Source organism: Sinohyriopsis cumingii, chromosome 9 (genome assembly GCF_028554795.1).
Source record: "Sinohyriopsis cumingii isolate HCF-2022 chromosome 9, ASM2855479v2, whole genome shotgun sequence".
Classification (NCBI taxonomy): Eukaryota; Metazoa; Mollusca; class Bivalvia; order Unionida; family Unionidae; genus Sinohyriopsis; species Sinohyriopsis cumingii.
The window spans coordinates 85,811,722-85,829,344 of record NC_142969.1 but is presented as its reverse complement, the minus strand read 5'-3'; the positions used below and the strand labels follow the sequence as shown (position 1 = coordinate 85,829,344).

General features: G+C 34.4%; 1 protein-coding gene across 2 annotated transcripts in view; it reads right to left on the bottom strand.

Moving 5' to 3' along the window:
• Nucleotides 1–17,623, bottom strand: part of LOC149792164 (deoxynucleoside triphosphate triphosphohydrolase SAMHD1-like) — a 100,425-nt gene that overhangs the window by 57,419 nt on the left and 25,383 nt on the right. For both annotated transcript variants that reach the window (XM_089969361.1, XM_089969359.1), the window contains exon 2: nucleotides 11,682–11,793. In XM_089969361.1, coding sequence (XP_089825487.1) covers nucleotides 11,682–11,705 — 24 coding nt within the window. In that variant the 5' untranslated portion in view covers nucleotides 11,706–11,793. The remainder of the gene's footprint in view (nucleotides 1–11,681; nucleotides 11,794–17,623) is intronic.

Genomic DNA, 17,623 nt, shown 5'->3' with positions numbered 1-17,623 from the left:
GGAATTTCAACTTCAATATTATGTAGCCTTGTATCTGCTGGACGATATCAATATTATGTAGCCTTGTATCTGCTGAACGATATCCCAACGGTACAGGTAATTCTGGAAACTTTCCTTTATGTAACATAACGTACTGTTTTTGAAGTGTATCACGAACTATTTTTCTACTTTGCAGCTATCAAATCATCTGGTATCCATATATTCCAGAAATTGTTCATAGGTGTTTCTGAAATTACTGTTCGTATTACCTCGCACTGAATTGTATCTCGTTGTAGTCTGATTAAATTATTATGCTCTCTTAATAGTGGATGAAGCGCTCTAAAACCACCATGGATTACTTCAGAATAATCAACACAATTACTTAATCATTCATGAGGAGATGGTACAACAAAAGGTGGAAGTTGATCATGATCACCATACATTCTCACAGCAGAATATTTTGTCAACAACCAATCAAAAATATTTTTAATGTATCTAACGACATGGAACATATTTCAACTCAGATTATAATCTTTGGAATATATTTCTAACCCATTCGCTCAGGAGTCCATGCATCTCCCTTCCATCGAAAAAAAGATGTTATAAGTATGAGATTTAACTCTTCGTTCGTTCACTTCTATGGCGAGTCTTCATAGGGGTTAACATAATACTATCAGCAGAGTTCTTCAAACTCTGACGAAACAATTCAATCGCACGTGTTGTTTTACCAGATCATCCAGGCCCATTGATATAAACATTCTAATGTCTGGCGACAGGATCATATACCGATGGTGCAGATTACAAATAGAAAAAAGACATAGTGATCATATTCAAGAGGGCTCTCAAAACTCATTTATATTTCGACAGCAAGAACAAACTTAAAGATCTAATAACGTTTCCTACCTGCAATATTCTCAGCATGTTTTTTATTATTTTTTTTTTTTTAAATTTGTTTTCTAATTTCATGTTGTTTGTTTTTGAAATAATATTATTATGTTTCTTATCTTATTGGTGTTGTCTAAAGCTGTAAAGCGCTTAGAGCTTCTAAAGATTAGGCGCTATACAAAGTCCTCATTATTATTATTATTATTATTATTATTATTATTATTATTATTATTATTATTATTATTATTATTATTATTCAATTAGTTTTGTAATAAATATCTTTGATTTCAACGTCTGCAGATTCAGAATAACTATATTTTCTTGTTTTATTCTCCATTCTCCCCATGATGCATCATCACCGATATGTAGTTGTTCTACCAATCCTGTATTCTTTTGATTGATTTAAAATGAATATATGGCGACTGTAACAGCAGCATCACGAAATATGCTTATCATCGATAATACATTTATCGAAACGTACGCAAGCATTGAAGATCTTGATTGAGTAAACTACAGTGACTCGCCATCAGTGTAACTCGCAATTGTACCTAATTTATTTCCGTCCGATTAACTAACATTTCTTCGATTTATAAATGTATGTTTTCTCCGTTGTATTAGTAATTATAAAATCTAGTTCAGCATCATCTATATATAATTTTGTACAATATCATTTAAGATAATATGATCCTCCCTGCGTAAAGTGACCAATTACTTTTATATCAAGAACGTTTGAGATTTTATTCTCAAAATTCGTTATATCAGGATTTTCATCATCAGACTATTTCTTTTGTTCTGGTAACCAAATTTGTTTCTGTCGACTATATTATATGACTGCTTTACTTACAATCAACGATATCAATAGTTTTACATCAAGCATATATCGTAATAAAACTATTAAAACCCGATTGTTTTCTCTGAAAAGCGTTTGCTAAACCAGACGTAACAAATCGAATGAAGATTTTCAGTAAACTTAAGTGACTCAATAATAGCGAATCCAATCAGGTCAAAATCATGTAATGGGGTGTTTATCGCATCTCTGTTCATTTCTTGTGTTGTATGACGGAATCTTTTAAAATACTCAGAACATTATCCCATTCCAAAAAAATCTCCAAGGATAACATGCAACCATATCAACCAAGATAACATCCTTATAATCGTATATGGTATTCCATAACTCAACATGTCTGTATTCAACACAACTGCCTTGTATTTCTTCAAGAAATTCCGAAATTGGTGGTTTTCATGGATATTTCTTTTAAGTAAATTGAGCCGGAACTGACGGAACGCTAACAAAATTACTCAGTAATTGTTTATCATCCTCATAGGTCTATTTTCACGCAAGAATTTCATATCATCGGGGAGAGATTCTGTACGACAAATATCATAATTTCCATCATCGGAACTCTGAAATAACCATACTGATACGGGATCGTTTTTACTAATATTTCTGATAAAATCAAATATATCTCCCTGGTAAAATCTAGCAGTTTGATCTCGAGGAATTAGTTTATAGCCGAAGTCCACACATGCGCATTATGATCAATAATATTTATCGGAGCTCATTTCGATTTATATTTCGATTCGTATAAGATCTCTTCGTTTATTATTTGTCACATTATTGTGAAATTGAGTGTTTTTTTCAAACTTAGCATCATCGTTTATTGTAGCTCCCTTATCGTTGACTGATTCAGCCCATTTATTTTTCACGTCGTAGATCTGTTCATTTCTACGTATCGCATTTGTGAAGTGTTCTGTAAATTGTTCGGCTATACAATTTATTTTCCAAATTATTTTTGGTTTGAGATCATGAACGCCAGGTTTATTATTCAGCGGATATTTTGTATCAAAAACTGCACTCACAGGATAAGCTCATTAATGATACGGTTTATCAATACCAGTCAACAGTCCTGGCTCGGAATTGTCATTTAACGTAACGCTATTTCCAGTGTGAAGACGGATGGGGTCATGTTTTTTCACGGATGATCCAAGTATCATCTTCTGCGGTATCTACCGCTTCAGTAAATTTTATTCTAAAAAATATATTTGATTGTCGAGATATTTAATAATCGGTGTTGCGCATAATTCTGAATTTGGCCACGCATTAGTTGCACCATCGACGCGAAATTCTTTTTTGGCTTCATGAATACTTTTAATCAGATTTTTCGTCGGATCAACCAGAGCACTCTTCGGCAAGTCAGGGGTTCTTCTATCAAGATAGAATCTAGATTTAGAAGGTTCGATTGCAGATAATCTATCAAACTCTTCCATATTATAATTAAGACAAATATATATTTAAATTGAACTATAATTATATATATTTATATAATGATTCAAAAACAGAATAAATGTAAATGGTTAAGGATAGATTCTACAACAACCTGTAATAAAGCTTGCGTAAACGAATTCTGTGGACTTCACATACAAAGCATGCGTCGCGGATGTTTAGGACCAAAACCGTGTTTCAAGTGTGGTATTGGTGTTAGAGGAGAAACGCAGTTGTGTGTGCAATGTGGTGGTACACAATACAGAGAGCTGAAGCGATATCATGATAAGGGGCCCCGAGTCGCCGAGTGGTCCAAAGCACTCTCCTTTACGGATCATTGTCATCTCACCTCTGTCTGCGTGGGTTCGAGTCTCAACTTCGGCTAATATGGGTATGTCAGAAAGCTTGCCTGTAGCTTCTCTTGGGTCGGTGGTTCTTTCCGGGCTTTCCGGGTTCTTCCTCCACCATTAATACTGGCCGCCATGTATAGCCTATCGTATGCTGAGAAATGGCGTTACACCCTACAACAACTACAACAACAACTACAAATATTATGATAAAAATAACGCCAATTGAATCTCTCATAAAAACGAAGAATACTATTAAGCCAGATTTTCAAACAAATATAGACAAAAATGCTATTATACAAAAGCAGCAAAATAAATGTGTAAAACATCCTATAATCAATAATTATCAAGTATCTCGTAATGGTATCAGCATGAACTGTTTTGTTGATGATAATGGTTATCTAATGTTTGGTAATGATAGAAAGATAAAGTATTACTCTCGCAGGTTCGAGTGTTTTCACGGAGGAATCGAAGACGGTCTCGAGATCAACCACAATAATTCAAATCCAAAATATTATTACTTGAGTAATTTACAGTCCATTAAAAAAGTCAAAATTGCAAATTGGGTCAAACTGGTATGCACAAAATATTTGCGAAAAATATGGTTAAATCGGCAAATACAGAGAAAGGTGAAGAAATACTATTTCGATGAAAGAAGGCAGTATGCAAACATTTTGATGTTTGCATGCCTTCGTTTCAGCGCATCGCGGATAAAACATACAAATCAGCAATTTCAAAGAAATGTTAAAAAAGCAAAACATTTCAGTATTGCATATAACAAAAGTTATGAACGGATATAACTCTGATAAGGATACGTAGTGCAGCTAAAGAGTAATCTCACCTTTTTTTACAATATCCGCTTATAAATTAATTATATATTTTTGGTTGTTTTTTTTTTCTCCTTCGGTACAACAAACTTAATTGGCGTTACGAAAACTAATATTTTCAGTATTGCACTCCAGAAGTAAAATAGGAAATACTCCTAACGTAAGAGACAGTAAATTAAGATTGTATGACCTCGTCGATAACAAAGTGACCTAATAGGATCCTTGACATCGTCCTGATATAATCAAGGGAATAACTCTGTCAGATAAAGGTAGGACCTGTATCTTATACATAATTGTTCTTTACTGATGAATAATGATTTTTTGATTGTCTTTTTATAAAACATTATCCTTTTTTTTCTGAATCTGTCAGGTTTCTTTCTTCCTCTAGATTTTGTCATCGCGACTAATTCGAAAAAAATACAACAGCGAATTAGCAACGCATATTGCGTGAGCCAACATTGAATTTCTAAGTATTGCTTAGCTAATATGGCATAGGACCCGTGTTTTTTGCGGAGTTCACCCCATTAGCTACAAATTCAATGGAAAAGCACACCCTCAAACCATGTCAAGAAATAATCATTTGTAAAACGCTAACTTCGACTCAGAAATATATTTTGTTACCTTCCTCGACTCTATCACGAGCGTAAAGATCTACGAAAACATCTTTGGTCTTACATACAGATTTAAATTGAAAACTTTATATCTCAAATCAAGGTGTCCGGATTGGTCAGTACGTTTGAAATGTATCCTGGATAATAGTCGATTACGACATCACAGTTAAACCGAATTAATTATTTCTTGTACGATCAAATATCCAGGAGGTACCTGATGTGTATATGTATACAAAATATATCCTTGTTGAGCCCGGTCTGATTTCTCAAGATCTTTTTGATAGCTTCATTCAATTACGTCACATACAAGATTGACTGCAAGTGTTGATGTTATATTTACAATATTTGCTGCAATCCACCAAATGATTTTGATCTAATATTTGGCCAACTATGATATATTCGTAATTGTGCTAATGCTATTTCTTTCTCTGGAATAGCAGTTGGAAAGTTAACACTAAATTCAAGATAGGTTGAGCTTGTAGATGTCGTCGTAGTTTTTGACGGAGTTGTATTAGTGACGATATATTACAGTAATTCTTGCGATTAAGACATTATTGTTAAAACCTGATTTTGAATCAGGATTTTAAATCCCTATTTTCTAAATCGGACGTAGATTCTGATACAGTCACTACCTCGTTGTTAATCTTAATCATTTATGTAAACTCAGTATCTGATGCTATTCCATCGCTAAGGCCTGATGACAACAACGACGATAATTTGATGTATGTTAGCGTCGCTGTAGGCAACTTTATTGCATACTCATGCAATTGTGTATTTGTTTACGTACATATTTTTTCGCGATTGTATTAAGAATACCAGCAATTCTTGTTGCAGCTGAAACACAAATTGTTATAAGTACTGGTGACGTCATTGTTGATAGCAATACGCCGGTTACAGCGGTAACATCGGACGCCGAATACACAATTATGTGAACAACAATTATACTTCTGCAATATTCTTTTAATTTTACTTTCTACTCGTCAACAATATTGTTCAGTTTTGTTTGTCACTCACATGCTTGATTGTATATGTAATGTTGAACGTTGATTGGGGAATTCAATATATTTTAATTACTAAGTAATCAATTAAGTTGTTTCAGCGACAAATTCCAGATACCACTAGTAAGACGCTGAGGTTAATTTTTTTGTCAGATGGTTCCAGCATAAATGTTTCTTCCTCCCCTTTATTTAATACAATAGACACGGTTCCAGAAAAAGTATCGGTTCAATGACGACATACATACATGGTAAATATACTAAATATTGTACCGCTGAACACGGACATCCTATACACACCAGTGATTTCAGCGGTATGTTTGACAGTGTTATTTTACTGTGACCATGTTGATAATAATGATGATACTCTGTATACCATGTTGATGATCTGTGTATTAAGAATTTTGATCAGATTAAATTGATTAACAATATCAGGAATTCCAATGATAAGATCTTCTAGTTTTTTTTCCTAATGTCATCGATATTACTCTACGTTATCGTGACTAGCTCTGAAACTGATTTAGGATCTCTGATAACACCTAATCATTGATTCATGTTTTTTATGTATGACATAGCTGTTGTAATATCGCCGAGATCTGTGCTCATTTTGGAGAGTTTTATGTCAGAAAACGACGGATTTCCAAAGAAATCATATGTGATTTTGCTGAGTTTTTGAAACTGTATACGATTTTTTTAAAACCTGTGGACGTGACCGTTATACTCAGATCGCAACATGGTTAATTTGGTATCTACTGTAGTATAGTTATTGTCTACATTTTTTTACGGCATCTTCATAGGATATTGGTTCTCTTAAAACAACTATTTTATTTTTTATGCATATTGTATTCAGCTGTCATTGTATCACTGGTGGATCATAAACTATTAGCAACACTTTTTATAATTTCATTTCTAATAGTTGCGATTGATATATTTGAATCACTGATTCTACCGCTGTCAGTAAACACTGGAATGATGTCCGTGGTAGCATCGAGAACTCTAAGAACTATGTCGACCTATCTAATAGTAATCGTACTTAAAACACCGTATTTATCGTCAAAAAAAACTTCATCCCGGTAAAATCAAAAAAAGGTTCGTAAGATCAGCCAGATTATCTCTAGTCGCATAATTCGACAAATCAGTATCAGCAATTACTTCACGGCCACGTATTGGTGGATCGGTTATTGTTTGTATTGTCAATGTTGAATACCAGAAGGGATTGCTTTCCACAGCAATTTTATCACTGCCGATATATTAGAAAAATTCTTTTGGTGGCACCAACGCTTACGAGTCAAAATAAATAATTCCACGTGGATCAATCGCGTGTCCCAATGTGTGCCTGGACCAGAACGTTTATCGAGAATAATGATATTGGTTTCAACACGGTTTGGTTGTTTTGGTAACTGATCACGCATTTAAACACCTCTGAAGGTTTTGATATTGAATCGCTAAGAAGGATCAAGTAAATCAAAAACTGGACATAGGAAGAAGACGATGTACGTCTAACGAAGTGTTCCTGCGAGTATCAGACCTTTTCCGTGCCAATGAGAGGTTCCTGGTAATCGTAAACCCTTTCCCTTTTTTAAAAGTCTGTATTCCCTTTCCGGTTGCATTCCTGAATGCCATCCCATCAGCGGTTCCAACATCACCAAGTGCCGCTGTTTTGTAACATCTAGAGCGGCTATTAACGCTGGTATAGCTGCAAGAAGTGGAAATAGACCACCCATCCTGCTGCGTCTTGAATAGCACTAGCAGAAATATTAGGTCTAGCACCGGTATTTGATCGTTGGCATTACTGATGTGCTTGAGTTGAGATTTGGTTATTGAAATTTGTTTGGACCGCCTGCGATTAGTCTTGTTTTTCAATGATATTTTTTTCCACAGATATTGATTGTAGTTTCTTAATCTGACCAGGAGTCAGACTTACACTAACATGATGGTATGAAATTATAATACCATGAGCGATTTAATTACATGTTTTATGCTGGGGCATCAACGACTCTCATTCGTGCACCAACACCTTCAAGTAGAATTGTTTTGTCTTAGAGCAAAAGAGCGATTGCTCTGTACTTAGCAATAGTTCCTCTAGTCACACAAGCTCGAAAGTGTATATCAACGACAGATAGCCTGAGTAAGTCTAAATATTGCAGCGAAAAGTAATAAATCAGACAAAGTGTTGTAATATCTAGTTGGGATTTTTTTGACCGGAATAAACAATTTGATCACGTCCTATGAATGACATCGAACGATGATATACACGTGCATCATGACTATTCTCAAAGTGTAATAACACTTCTTCAGATGGCTCTGGATGTCCATTTATTGTTAAGGAAACTTTACTAACTCTACGCTTGTCAAATATAATTGGACTGTGTTCCTAAGAGTATAATAGTGTAGCATCTTGGAAAGCAATACATATATGTCTTGGTGCATAAACACCTTGCTGAGATGATATATGCCATGTCAATAAACCGTTAACTACGTTTTGAGTACTGTGATCATCGTCAACCATGACATTGCTGATTTACCACCATGACTCATAAAAGAAAGTAACCGTTGTTCTTCGTCGATCGATGGAGTCATTACTGGCATCCACAATGAAAGTTTAAATAATATTACTTTACCAGCAGTGCCACTATCGCGCCAGATAACATCATTATCATTACCCTTTTCACAAGTATGATTGTAATCTTGGTTCCGAAAATGATCTTTCTGACATTTCTGAAAATTCCAAAAACATGTGAGAATGGAATTACACACGAAACTGTTTTATGTTCACTCAGTACCATTGATTCCGGCGTCCTGAACCCTAAGTTGAAATTGGGGTTATCTCGGCATTGTTTCTTAGTTTTTTTATATTATACAGTCTGCCATCAGGTTGGTCAATATTCTCCTTGTCAAACATCACTGACGGAACAGCTGATCTTGTATAATCATGTGAATATCTTGCTAGACCCAGTATCGTTGTGGCAACGTCAACACTATCTTGAATTGATTCAATCTCTACTCCATCAATCATGTATATAGCACTTCTGAATAACGTCATGATGCCATTATTAACAAAACCATCTCTGATATGAGCTCCGTATGGTGCATTAGCGGCGAAGTATGTTACTATTTTTTCTTCTACTTCAATAAATGCTCCAGCGGGTAAGAAATCTGTTCTTGTATCCTGAACTTGCAGCTCAAGTCGACCAAGCTCAAAAAACAGGTGCGTCCATGTCAAACGCAGTATCGGATGCACGTCTAAACATTTATTATGGTTATTATCGTCTAAAACGAAGACCACTTCCTGCTATCAGACTTGTATTAATGTTTTGTTCTTTTTCTGATAGTGCTATACCAGCCAAATCTGCTAGGTTTTGATGTGCAGCTTGTTTTATTATTTTAATTATTTTACTGACCTTTTCATGTATCTCTTCAGTGTTCGGTAATTTTATTGGCTGAGGTTTTCGTCGCATTAATCGTGTTAGTCTATCCTTGATTGCTGAGAATGCTTTACTAGTAGCACCAATAACTTTATCACGAATAACGTCAATATCTTTCATTGCTAATTGTTTTGCAACCGGTATTGCTTTTGGGGCTATTCTTCTAAATAGACTTTGAACGACATCACCAACTCCATCACCGTAGATTGCTTTATATGTTGGTAATCGTGAATCTATTACCCTGAGCAGTTTAGGTCCACTTTGAGCGTTATGTATGATCATCTTATTTTCTTGTCACTGATCTAATTGCATATCCTCAATCACTGTGATGATCATGAACACTTTCATCGATGAGAAACTGATAAACATGTCCATGATAACGCCTGCATATAATTGTTCACAAATATCAGTTGCTTCATTGATGATTTCTGGGACAGTATTACTGGTTCGTTTTCCGCTAATCAGAATTTCAAGTCTTTCAGAATCAGGAAGGTTGTTGCTGTAACATGGATAAATATGACCACTCCCCCTGTATCAATATCACTTTCGGTGGCACCAGATGTAGAGCTTACACCATGACATCCTTATTCTTCCTCACGTGTTGTACAGATTGTCTGCTTTGATAGTTGTTTTTGTGGTTGTTGTAATACTGGCTGTGGTTGCTGTTGTCGTTGTTGTTGTACATGATATTCATTTATTCCACTGATAAATGCAATATATCTTAGATCATCAATTCCGGCCCGATCAATTTTGTAGTGTACACAAAATAACGATTTCTATTTAGTTTCACGATTTAAAGTATCATTAGCTTACTTGAACTTTAGAAATTGATCATTCAATTCAGTTCTGACTCATACTTGTTTTGGCTAATACTTTGGTTCTGCTATATTATCATTTAAATAAACCTATGTCAGCATGAGCTTGATCACTACCCTTAAGTATTATTCGCATTGGTTGAACAGCAACTATTTCACTTTGAAGTTTTCGTAGAATAGTTTTATTTATTGTTCTTCGTTTTTTCTGCTATTTTTACCAGTTGCTTTAGCGGTTTGCTCCAGGGTGGGAAGCAGACCTTTGCTAGCCTCTGTAACTCCTTCAGTAACGTTCGCATCTGGTTTAAGTAAATGTTTTATACCTCCTGCAAATTCCACCTGAGACTCCTGAAGCGCTTGTAGTTGCTGCTTTACAGCATCACGAACAGGGATATATTTATGAATTGCCTCTAGCCACTGTCAACCTAGTTTAGATGTGTGAAATTCCATTATTGACATAGTAATGGTTTAATTACTCACACACTACAGCAACACGGAGGTTGCGACCAACAGTTAGTGTCCGAAAGGTGAACAAAGCACATACAAATTTGAAAACAAGAACGACAAACGATAAAGTAACAAAATGAGCTAAGCCAATTAGAGAAAATCTCGGTCGGTTAGTTCACCCTCCTGCTGCTACAGTCCATCCATGTATGGACTAGAAACCACTTTGCGAAAACAATCAAAAACCACTAGGTTATATTTGCCAACACAAACGTCTTAGACTGATTGTCTCGTCAAGATATTACTTGAAATTGGAAAATGTTACCTAATAACTGTAACTTATCGCAAACTTTATCAAATCACAAAGAGTCTACTCCTTACTACCTCTTAGTCCAGTCCCCATTTGTCATATTTGTGATTTGTATTCATTTGTTTAGCTTTTTGTTTTGTTTTGTTTTATATAATATTAGTTACTAGATCACTGGCGTGATTTTTGTATGTGTGAATTATGTGTATCCAAGTAAGCTGATCAAAATGTTAACCAAAGGATTGTGTTATTGCTTTGAATAGAGATTAATAAAGGAACATAACGAAAGGTAATATTGCACATGGATCAAATGATTTCGTGGAACAATTTAAAGACACGTCGAACTGAAATAAGGCACTCATATGAGATGAACATAACGGTAACTGTCTTTAACGGCAGGTATTGAGGCCAAAATACCTTACACATAATTACGTGCTATTATTCTTTTCCAATGCTGTTTCGTTTTCCTTCTAGAAGATCATTTTATCAAACATACAGGTAACCCAGCAAGCAAATTGAATTGGTCAAATACTGTCATCTATAATAATAATCTGACTATTATATGTGAGAAGCAAATATGCACTTTTATAATGTAAGACACGTTTAAATTAGTACGCCTTGTTTACTGGCAGTTTATTTTGTGCGATTACACGTTTCTTAAACCGATTTAATTACTTAAGTCAATAAAGTACACAAAATATGTATAGTGACGTGAATATAGCTTTGAGTTAGTTTTCGAATCAATGGTTAGATCTTGCCGATCTTGTATTGTACTCAAAATCTTACTTTCTCCTTTCTGGCCGAGTCCATTTCAATCTTGTATCATAGAGTTCGTAGATACGGAATTTATTCTCACAAAGATCAAATGCAGACTAACAATGACTGTCGTTCAGCTATTCTGAAATAAAAGATTTGGCAATTGTGGTACATAAAAACATTGAACAAACAAACAGAGAATTTTTTAAAAATCAAACCTCTCTTTTCATATCCCTCTTATATCACTTTCTACCTGTCTACAAATAGCTCTTTATATACCTCTCTCCACCTACTCTCCCCGTCTCTCTCTCTCTCTTTCTATTCGTCATCTCTTTATCTTCCCCCTATCTCTGCCTCTCTCTCTAACGTGAAAATACATGATATATTAAAAAAACACATAATGAACAATGGCGGATTAATAATGAGTTAAATGAAAATATATGGCGTGGTTTTAGCAGACGATTCTACTAGGCTAACTTCTACGCTGAGTGTATTACAGGTACCCGTGAATACAATGTATCAATATATACATAAGTGTAAATTGAAACGTAATCCTTCAATAAGTACTTAGGTGATAGTCAGTAGAAAACAGAAGTGTTTTCATGAAATGGAATTACTTTGGAATTCCACGATGGTCCTAGAATATAATCATCAATCGTTATTTCGTCTTTTAGAGATAATGATACAAACATAGGTGAATGTTTCAGACACGAAACAATGAAGAACACAAACTGCATTTGTTATAGTTATATAAATAAATAAATAAATAAAATATATATATATATATATATATATATATATATATATATATATATATATATATATATATATATATATATATATATATATATATATCTTTATCTTAGCTGAACACGAGAAGATATCTTTAAAAGCGCAGCTTCGTTTCGATGATTCTCATACAAGAACACGTTTGGTATTGTTATGTAAGGCCAATTCCTTCGAAAACGAATACTTAATTATTGTTCGCATCATAATGTATAGTGTAAAATAAGTAATATCGTATATGTTATGTCATAAATACCGTACAAAAGATAGGAATGTCATTATGATTAAAAAAAGAATCCATGTATTAGACATAACACAATAGCATTACTGGCTCTTCCAAGACGGTACCGATGGGAAAATCTAAACCACCCAGGAGAGGTTGAGGAAATTAGTAGCCTAATATATCATTATGGAACACATATTCGAGCAAACGTCACAGTCACAAATGGCTGATTATCACAATTGTTCTTTACAAACTGACGTACCTAAGATGATTGACTCTAACATCATTTATGCAAACACCTACAAGATAATAAAATGCCGTTCTTCCTTTAATACAAGCCATACCTACTTTAGATAAAGGAGAGGTATTCCAGCATGTTCAGTTTCATTTAGAATATGAATATTTTGGTTGACAAATCCTCATGTAAATTTCTTCATGTTGTTGCGCTAATCTGGATAAAACTAATATACTGCTTTTATCAATGTTGAAGCTGAAGCTCCATTTCAGTGTATATCTATTACTTTTGCAAATGGATTGATTTGTTTGCAAGCAGAGTTATAGAACTGAACATCCAGATAGCCTTAACTTTTCGGATATTGATCTGCACAACATGTCTTTTATTTCTTCTGTTTTAGAATCATCTCATCTTTTTTGGGTGTGTATCTTGTTTTGTAGATTTCCTTACAAGACGATTTTATTTGGATAAGGTAAGGGATTGCTAGGCCTCTTGGCTAAGAAAATTATATACCAATACCCCAAGTCCTAATTCCTTTTGAGAGGTTAGTAACTTTATCAATGTATAACTGTTTTGCCAGACTGATAAGTTGATAGTCAAACAGCGATATTGCCTCCTTGCTTGGGAGTTGAGAGTAATGGCTACTGTAATAATACTACACTCACTATATTAAATTTAATTAAATTTAAATACAAAGAACATTTAATTTTGTGCGAAAGCCTGGGAAAGAGTGATAATGAAATCTGCTTTGTATGGCTCAGAACTATGGGTTAATATAACGTAACATGGCAGTGACAAATCGAAGAAAAAGAAACGATATTTTGCCGTAAGAGTACAAGGTTTTAGTTTGTGATCGACTATTGGGTCTGTTACAACATGATTCGGAATGATTACAATGGAATCTAGCATAAATAACGAAAAACTTCTACTTTTAGGTCGCATGCATTAAACATCACAACATTTAATCGCAGACAGAATTTCCTCTGGACTGTTATCAATTGCATTGTTGACCACATTTATAGCGATAATTCCTTTGTATATGAGAAGAAGACTGTGCTCAAAAAATTCGATTTAGAACAAAATCGCAACGTCTTTATTATCACTTGAAGTTTTCATCGCAAAGTAACACAGACAAATTTGCAAGAAAATGTGATGTGTTGGAGAACATTAAATGATTATCAAATATCCAATGGAGGCATTCGGTCGATTGTTAAACATTAATCCAGGACCACACATGTATCAGTTGCAGAAACTTGATTATACTGACCCAATTATAACAGATGGAATATGCGATATTAATGCAAGAAATGAAAGCAAACTGTGGACTGAGTCGCCTGTATGGAACAACAAGGATTGGACGTATATTTCACATTTCAATGAATTATCTTCTAACATTGGACAACAATTCAAAACAAGTGACGGTACAAAATTCGTTGCACAAAAATTCACTTTAAGATTATTATTCAAAAGCCTATATAATTGCTGATGTTGGTATAACTTTATTTATAATTTTGCTAACTCTGGATTTAAATAGCTTCATATGTAACTAGTTAAAATGTTCGTTTTTTGTTTTATTGCATTGCACGTTTATACTTTTTTAATTTATCATGAAATCTTCAGACAATGAAGAAAATGAAACAATGTCTCTTCACCATTAGTTAAACGCTTATAAATACGTAGTTCAAGAATGTTTATGATTATCTACTATTATCAAATTTCTTCTCAAATTCAGACGATCAACACTTTTTTTTTATTGTTTATTTTGGTTTTACTGGACGCAGTGGTTTTTCATCTTGATCGTTTTATGATTTCCTTTTGGGGTGATTTTGGGTTACTTGCACGGATTTTAAACATGGTTTACTAGTTGAAGCACAGAAGTATGATATCAGTTTGTCTTATAATGATCATACGAATCTAATATTTGTAATTTCGATTCAAACTGAGAAATGTTTGTGATCAACATATCCATCGCCAGTACTAACTAAAAATTTATATCACTGTAAAATGGGGCAATTTTATTAAACAAATTAAGCAGAGTTGAAATTTTGTGTTGAATATATATGTATATTGGTATACTGAATAAATGTTATGTTGTGACGCTACTGTCTTTCTCGACAAGGTTATAGTGAAATCCTAGACCAGAGAATTTAAGGTTATCGGTTTCCTTGTGCATCATAGGACCACCAAATTCGTACTTTAAAATTATTGCGACTTACGTAAATCACTCTCGGGTAATGCTTTTCACGAAAGCGAAACCCTATCGTACACACAAGTACTTGACAAATGTGTGTGCGATTTTGATTTGTAATATAGCTTTAACAAGTTTCAGTCCTATCGCTACGATGTCTACAGTGTCATGCCGCAGGCATGAAGCATGATATTCCACCTAGTCGCATTATCATGAGACCAGAATGACCAGTCCTAACACTACCCTGTTAATGTTGAGCGCCTAGTAAGGCAGCTGTTAGTACCATTTTTATGTCTTTGATATGACTCGATCGAGGTTCGAACCTGCGACCTCCCGCATCCATGGCGAACGCACTAACCACTAGGCCACCGGGTCGGTCAGTACGTGACAAAGACATAAGGAAGAAAAATATTATATTATATAATTTGATATTATATTATATTATATTATATTATATTATATTATATTATATTATATTATATTATATTATATTATATTATATTTGTATGTTAGGTTTTAGGTTCTCAAGAAGAAAGATAATCATTTAAATTGCATAATTATGTGCAATTGTGCTTATATCGTATTAGAAATGTTTTATCGTTACCTTGAAAAGGAGTGCCTCTTTCAGTAAGTTTACAAGTAATAAAGAACCATAATGGAAACCCAAATCAAGCAGATAAAACATAAAACTCCACTTGCAGGTAGCCTCATTTACACCAGTCCTATAACGTGCATTCTTGCCTTTTCCTTAATATTTATTTTTGAACGGAACTACCTCAAGTTGTTGAATTGGTTACAAATCAGAACATTGACAGATCAATATTTGCAAGTAGATGTGCAATGAAATGAAGTGGCTTCTAAAATATGTCACTATAAACAGTGAGTTGGGTATATAAGCAAACTTACCCAACTACGCTGAAGTAATCTGGCTGGAACAGAATGCTTCGATCTGATAAAATGTTGTTATCGACTAATGTCATATATATGTTGACCATTTATAGATCGTTCTTGCACCGTACAGTAGTACAATATTCAAGGAAGTAAATTGCAAGATCTTACGGTATCAGTGATATGCAAAAATTGCTTAAAAGTGTCTCAAATAGGTAAAAGAACATTTCTGATCACTAACACATGCGGCGATTTTATCCAGCAGTGTAAAACAATTTACCCTGTGTATTCAAATTGAATACACAGGATAAACAGCTGGTTTCGTTGTAGTAGTATTATAATGGAGGTTTTCTATATCTGCACTTGTCCAGATTAAAACCTTTTACTGCCTGGTATCAAATGATTTTGTCATCACATGTTGAACATCGTTACCATAACGATCCCTAGACGAGACATGACATGCGACTTAGGAGCCTTCCAACTTGATCAATCAGCAAAAAACACGATATTTTACTATAATACTCAACAAGTGCGGCACATACATTCTCTGCTTTAATGATCACGTGGTACCTAATATTGACAATGATTGAGTAAAACAGATGAATTATGACCTGGGTATTCAAACTTCGTTTTTTCTCTGGTGTTATCTATAATGTCGTTTGCTATATGTTGGGCTACTTTTCTATATCGTGGTTCTATAATATAATGTATTAGTTTTGCGATACAGCTGAACTTGCTGCACGTCCTACGAACCTATTTAATGGTTCTAAAATAAATCTGGCTGAGCTGATTCCATGCGTTTATTAGACTTCTTGTACATGAATATAATTTATGCAGGTGATGTATGTATGCAATAGTATGTAATGGAAATGCTTGACATATATATAGTTTAATATTTTTACTGCATGTTTACGCCGGTTACAAATCTGGACGTTATTTTCCGATTTCATACAACAAAGTGTGAATCTCGTTTTATTCTCAATAGGCATCGTGTACAGTTTGGTAATTATATTGATGATATCTGCCACCTAGAGCTGCACTGAATGGACGCGCATGCAGTTGTGACGAGAGTATTTTACCGACGCAGCCAGTCACACTTGATACTATTGATATGCTTCCACATCAATTCTGATTGGTGTATTATAACAGTCGATGTAGTCTCGATTCTCTCTACACCACGGCTAAATAAGTGATGGAACAACGATTCCCTAAGTATGTACAAGCACACGCACTCTTTCTCTTTGGGATTTGGTCTCTTATTTGACGTTCCGATTCGATATCTTTCTCCCATCGATGGCATCGAGGGTCTCTCTTAGTCTTTATATAAATATTGTGATCGCGTATTATAATTGCTAGACATGCTTTTCTTTCTTCAGGTGCATTATGTTCATCCTCTGCCAACCAAGCAGTTTATTTCATAGAATCATAAGGAATATATTTGGGGGAAGATCAACCTATTCCGCAGCTGTGCATTCTTAAGGTTTAGTGCCACATTCATTTATAAATAGACCGATTACCCTTGTACCTTGATTTACTCTATCGATCATTTTCGTCCGAGATATATCACTCCGACAAGTGCGTCCTTGTTGAATAACAGTAGAAAGCTCTTGCTCTCTATAGGTGAGTCAATATATGTTGGCACATTCCCTGGA